This window comes from Oculina patagonica, unplaced genomic scaffold, assembly GCF_052425735.1.
Source record: "Oculina patagonica isolate OP01 unplaced genomic scaffold, crgOcupat unplaced1024, whole genome shotgun sequence".
Taxonomy (NCBI): Eukaryota; Metazoa; Cnidaria; class Anthozoa; order Scleractinia; family Oculinidae; genus Oculina; species Oculina patagonica.
Genome location: NW_027557001.1, coordinates 786 through 7,372, shown reverse-complemented (window position 1 = coordinate 7,372; position 6,587 = coordinate 786). Strand labels below are relative to the sequence as shown.

The 6,587-nt window shown below is 42.6% G+C and overlaps 1 protein-coding gene across 1 annotated transcript; it reads left to right on the top strand.

Moving 5' to 3' along the window:
- Positions 1-3: 3 nt before the first annotated feature.
- Positions 4-6,201, top strand: LOC144639528 (hephaestin-like protein; the record flags this gene model as incomplete). Its single annotated transcript, XM_078498823.1, has 6 exons — positions 4-338; positions 1,790-1,985; positions 3,163-3,400; positions 4,114-4,284; positions 4,918-5,124; positions 5,952-6,201. Coding segments are annotated over 6 exons (1,397 nt in total), but the record flags the coding sequence as incomplete, so codon positions are not given.
- Between the last annotated feature and the right edge of the window lie 386 nt (positions 6,202-6,587).

Genomic DNA, 6,587 nt, shown 5'->3' with positions numbered 1-6,587 from the left:
ACAAACCTGTTTTCCCTAGCCTCGTTCCACGGCCACACGGTGAAGATCAGTTCTCACCGCAGAAACACAGCAACGCTTCTTCCATCCACTTTCATGACTGCTTACATGAAGGCGTTAAATCCGGGAACCTGGCTGCTGAACTGCATGAACGGGCAATCCTTTGATAATGGAATGTCGGCGCTCTTTGATGTCACAGACTGCGGGAACGGTGCTGCCTTGCCCTCAGTTAGCGGTGAAAAGACCAGAATTTACTACATCGCAGCTGATGAAGTAATTTGGGATTACGGGCCATCTGGTGACAATAACATTGATGGAGGATCGTTAACCGCTCCAAAAAGGTACATAGACCATTCTCTTCACTAGAGAAAAATGTAAAAAAATGTATTTATTTATCCATGTTACACAGAAGAGCTTAGGAGCTCGTTAAGACGTGTACGTGCATCCAAGATCAAATTAGAATTTGGGGTGTTGGTTTTTGTGAAGGGAGATAAACCGGAAACCCGAAGAAAAACGCTTGGAGCAAGGACGAGAACCAACAACAAACTCAACCCATATATGGCGCCGGGCGGGAATCGAACCCGGGCCACATTGGTGGGAGGCGAGCGCTCTCACCACTGCGCCACCCCTGCTCCCCAAAATAGATACCCTGGTTACAGTGATTTTTCTCTTTATACCTTATTACATGAAATTTTCGCGACACGTTAATTTCGCGATTTTGAGGTGCGCATGTTGCGAAAATTTTGTATTTTGAATCACTTTAATTTCGCGTTTTTGAGTAAGACACAATTTACATTTCCTTGGCAATATTATTTTACATGCCCTTAAATTAAGGAAAACGACTTCATCAAAGGAAAAATAACGTCAAAATTAACAAAAACCAAGGGTGGGACTAAATCTCGGCAATAGCAAAAATGCAGTAGTTCTCACAATGTCTACAAGCTTCAACGTGCATGAGTTTAATATTGTTCTTGAGTCAATTGACGAAAACATCCATTTAGATTGATAATTTCTTCCTTCAGCGGTATGTACTCTACTCATTCTTTCTTGATTATTGACATAATGCGAGTCACTTAATTTTCGCGTCATGTTATGTTCGCGACACTTATTGTTCGCGTCACTGTAATTTCGCGATTTGTTTGGAATCGCGAAATTGGCAAATTAACGTGTCGCGAAAATTTCATGTAATAAGGTAACTTCTAATACGAAAAAGCCGTCGCGACCATAGAAGTGAGCTCCTTGTCGCCTCTTCACGGCTCAGATTTGATTAAGATGAGCCAGCGAGGGGGGACTAGGATTATCTTTTTCTGTTATATTATTCTGGAAGTAGCAATGTAGCCTTATGCTCCAGTTGAGGAGCGAAGAGGATGAGTGAGTGAGCAGTGGAAGACGTGTGGGAGGCGCGGTGGCCTAATGGTTAGCGCACTCGACTCCGAGTCGAACGGCCCGGGTTCGAGGCCTGGCCGGGGCACTGCGTTGTGTTCTTGGGCAAGACACTTTACTCTCACAGTGCCTCTCTCCACCCAGGTGTAAAAATGGGTACCGGCGAATTTACTGCTGCGGGGTAACCCTGCGATAGACTAGCATCCCATCCAGGGGGGAATAGCAATACTTCTAGTCGCTTAATGCTACGGAAACCGGGATAAGCTTCGGCTGTATGGGCCACTTGGCTCGGACACAGACTTTAATGGAAGACGTCCTTAAAAGCTTCTACTTGCATCAGAGAAACACTGTTATTTGACAAGAAACTGTCTCGACATAAAGCCTTTTATATATTTTTTTTGCCATACAGTGAATCTGCTAAGTACTTCACCCACGCTGACGATAGAATAGGAGGACGGTACAAGAAAGCAGTGTATGTGGAGTACACAGACGACACTTTTACTACTAAGGTGAACCGATCGTTAACTGAAGCGCACTTGGGGTTCCTGGGTCCTGTGATTCGCGCTGAAGTTGGTGACGAAGTTGAGGTGCTTTTCAAAAATAAGGTACTTAAAAAGAATCAAATAAAGAATAGATGTCTTAATCATAACTATAAAAAAATTCTCGAAACCGATTGGTTCTTAGCACGCCCTATTTTCACAAAATTGGAGCGCGTGCAGCTGAAGTGTCGAATAGCTTATCGAATACAGTCGAAGCTCTCTTAACGGACACTCTCGTAAGCGGACAGCTCTACTTACGGCCGCCTTGTTAGAAACCCCGTTTTTACTCCCATACAAACTCTGTATTTTTTACATTCTCGTAAGCGGACATTCCCGTAAGTGGCCGCGGACACTTTCCGAGATTACGACTTAGACTTTTTCTTTGTTTTTAAGCTCCCCTAAGTTGACACCGCAAAGAAAATCATATAAAAAAACCCTCTGTATCTTGTATTTATCAATCAACTTCACATCGCCGTTCGTCACAATGATTTTACTGTAATTACAGTACCATATTTCAGTGTTTGTTTTGTCGTCATCCACGTCCGGTTACATTTCGAAACACCACTAACATGCATATTACCATTATGTTAGCTGGACAAGCTCCCGTAAGCGGCCATCTATCCCCTATACCTCTAGTGGCCGCTTACAAGAACCATTCTCGAAAGCGGCCAACTCCAGTTGCGGACACTTTTTTCGCGTCTCGAGGGTGTCCGCTTATGGGAGCTTCGACTGTAGCAAAGTTCGTGTGCTGCACATGCGCGCTTTTTATGTGGTTCCTTATTGTGACCATTCTCGTTTCCCGACCGCTGGTCCAAGGGGACGCGGGCTCTGGGAACGAGAATGTATTGTGTCTGAATACTGCTTGATATTCCTACCTGATATTCCTCCACTAACGTTTTTTAAACTTAGTGAGGATAAATCCTCAACAGGATTGGCTTTGTCTAAATCTTTCTTCGAATTGTGTTATACTTATGATTAATTGGTAATATGACTTCGCATCTTAGTACTTAGACTTAGTGCTTTAGCTTGACTCTTTACAGTCAAGACGTAATTTCAGTGTACCCCCTCTGCACACCTTGAGAGCTCTTTCTTGACTCTTTACAGCTAAGTCATATTAAATTGCAGGGTACACACTCTCTGTACTTAATGCTCTTACTTGGTTCTCTTTTTAGTCGAGCCGTTATTGCAGATAGCAGTGCACATCCTCTCGACACACTTCTCTTCTTTTACTCTCTCTTTACAGGCAAGCCGTAATTACAGCATACACCCTCTAGGTGTATTCTACAACAAAGCAAACGAAGGAGCTCAGTATCAAGATGGTACATCCGGGAATGACACCACAGATAACGAAATAATGCCAAATGAAACATACCTGTATAAATGGATCGTACCAGAAGCTGTTGCACCAACTGAGAACGATCCTTCGTGCCTGACGTGGATGTATCACTCAAACGTTGACTCCACCAAGGACACACACAGCGGTAAAGTGTCGACTTTTCCCGTGCTAAGTTGAATCATAAACGTGCCTGTTACTGATCAAGCTGATCCATTTTGAACATTTACGTTGAATCACGTTACGCCAGGACTACGGGGTGGCATACTGGGGCTCCTGCAGGCATGTTTGAGTCAAGGGCTGATCCCAGTGTAGTCTCCTTCACAGTCGTTGTTTGGCTTGTCACGCAACACTTCCTCTCCCACCAGCGGGAAGAAGCGTTGCGTGACGACCAAATAATGGCTGCGAAGGAGACTAATCGCAGTGGGACGAGAGGGCGAATTGCTCAATATTGTGCCCAAAGTTTACACAGCTGGCTTACTCGCCGCAGGGGGAGAGGGTACAAATATTTATATGGGGAGGCTCTACCCTGAAGTCTAAAGCCTTACCCTTTTGTATACCATTTTTGACAGGAAAAGCAGAAGTACCACTTTCGGGCGGCGCCTCCCCTTATAGTCCATTACAGGGAGCCGAGCTTACTCCCCTTTTTTTTTTTTACAATTACTCAGTATTTAATTCTTCTCGTACTGATAAGCGATTGGCTGATCATCGATGAGAGCACCGTTCAATTAGTCAGCTCATAAACTGTTAGAGTTTGTTGTTAAGCGAAAAAAAAAATCGTGACTAACCAGGTGGAGCTAGTGGAAAGCAAGCTGGGGGATATTAAATTTCTTTTAATCTTTCTTCCTTTTGCTTTAACAGGGCTTATTGGTCCCCTCCTTATTTGCAAAAGAGGAACGCTGGATCAAAATGGTAAACAGAAAAACATCGATCGCGAGTTCTTTCTCCGTTTTGCGTTAACCGACGAAGGACTCTCCTGGTACTTAGGTGAAAATAAGCATCTGGCGAAAAATGCTTCAGCGATAGACGAAAGTAAGTATTAGTTTCTGTAACATTTGAGATTACGTTGAGTTAATAGGCTGACTCAACCTTCAAAGCGATTTATCTACAAAATTAAGCTCTCATCCGGCCAAAACTTTTCCCAGCAAGTAGGGGCACTGATGTGGAATATTCTGAAAGAACAGCTTTGTCAGTTCAAAAGTTTTGAATTTAAGATTTTGATGACGTCACCTGAAAAGCTCTATAGGAGACTGTGAAAGCTATGCTATTAAACCAGCTGGGTCACGTGACAAACAATCATCCTGCATACTGCTAGGATTTGAATGAACTTCGATGATATCCTTTTGCGCGATGATGAAAATAAAGATAGTATATTTTAAACCTGATCATCATCATCATCATCATCATCATCATCGTCGTCGTCGTCGTCGTCGTCATCATCATCATCATCATCATCATCACCATTTTATTAGCCACTTTAGAATTGAAATGTTACAGAAATTATGAAATTATGGTAGGGCGAGGAGACCTCCAAGATGATGTTTTTCAAAAATGCCACAGGCATACTCCGAAAAAGAAACTTGAGTCACGCAGCGTATTTGATGGTGACCATGAATACTTAAATACTTATGTTTGTTCTGTCTATTTATCTTTTCCCTTTTGAAGATAATTCTGGATTCAAAGCAAGCAACCAGATGAGAAATATCAACGGATACATGTACGGCAATCTGCCAGGCTTGCGCATGTGCAAAGGTGACAATGTATCGTGGCATTTTATGGGTGGTCCTGCTGGACAAATGCACACAGTTTACTTCTACGGAAATACCTTTATTCGGAATGGAAACAACCATGATACCGTTGGATTAATGGAAGGTCAGTAAGTTATTAGAAAAAGGCGAAGTCTTCACGTGGCAGGAGAACACTTAATCTCTAAAACGAGGGTGAAAAAAGGGCGGAACGACAGGGCCATATCCAGACCTTTGGCATAGACGGGGAAAGATCTTGCTAGGTCAGGTTCTGAGGGCATGCTCTCCAGAAAATGTGGAAATCTTGAAGCTCTGAGACTCTTTTTTGAACTTTTTTTCATGAGGCATTTCTTAAAAAAAAAATTGATCTTGTTCAACTGGGGATTTTTTTCGAATTCACAACTAGACATATTTTGTTTTTGATTTTGGGTTCAAATCTATACGAGGCAAGTGCCTTGTCTTGCCTCTTGCTAATGTTATTTTTTGCACGTTTTCTTCGGTAATTTGGCAGTACAAGTTTATGTTTACATCCTTTTGTTGTTTTGAGATGTATTTTTTTTTAAGATTTATGCCATTTCCTGACGTCACGTGAAAATTTTCAAAATGGCGGATTCAAGATGTCGAGGTTATGACGTAATAAGCAACATATAACCACCTTATCTTGTGGAGCATACTCCAGGTTATCTAACTTAAGGTATAATAATTTACAGTTAATTATTTAATTATAATAAGAGGCCATTAGCAACCCCACCACCCCCTTCCCCCCCTTATACGCTCGTGGGATTTAATTGCCAAGGGGAGTGGGGGTAATTGACTCCGCTCACAGGCGATGGAACCCTCGACTGCCCAAGAGATGGGGGGCCGGAAGCATGAAGAAGAGGCGGTGGACTCAAATGATAATTAAAGACGATTTATATGTGCTAACTGAAAACTAGCTATTTGTATGACCTTTAGGATCATTAGCCAGCGTACAGATGACGCCAGAAAACCCTGGTGTGTGGAAATTAACATGTCGCACCAACAGCAACCTGAGAGGTGGAATGGTTGCTAAGTATGCTGTTCTGGAGGATTGTGGGAAGGCCTCGAGTGGGCAACCAATGAACGGACGGAAGAGATGGTATTACATTGCGGCAGTTGAACAAACGTGGGATTACGCGCCATCTGGGAAGGACTTGATCGACGGAGTAAATCTTACAGACAGCGAGTGAGTAGTGACTTGAAACACAGACGAGATTCCATCAGGGTACAATTCATGGTACAATTTTGGTAAATATGCATTACCACAACAACCAATTTTGAAACTATTTTTTTTACGGTCTGCTCTCCCCAGGTATAGACTTTTTGAGTCTATTTTATTTTTTTCCACACACTCAGTTTTAACATCACTTTGACATCCTATTAGATGGTGGATCCGAGGAGGTGGGTTTGGGGTATTTATTTAAGCGCGATATGACGTCATTATCGACCAATGATTCACTACTGGATGTATTACACATCATTGTCAAGTTTTATGCCACAAACTTCTCAATCTCGGTCGTGATTCATATAAAACACGTGAAATCAAAACCGTGAGGTTGGTTTGGAAATTGA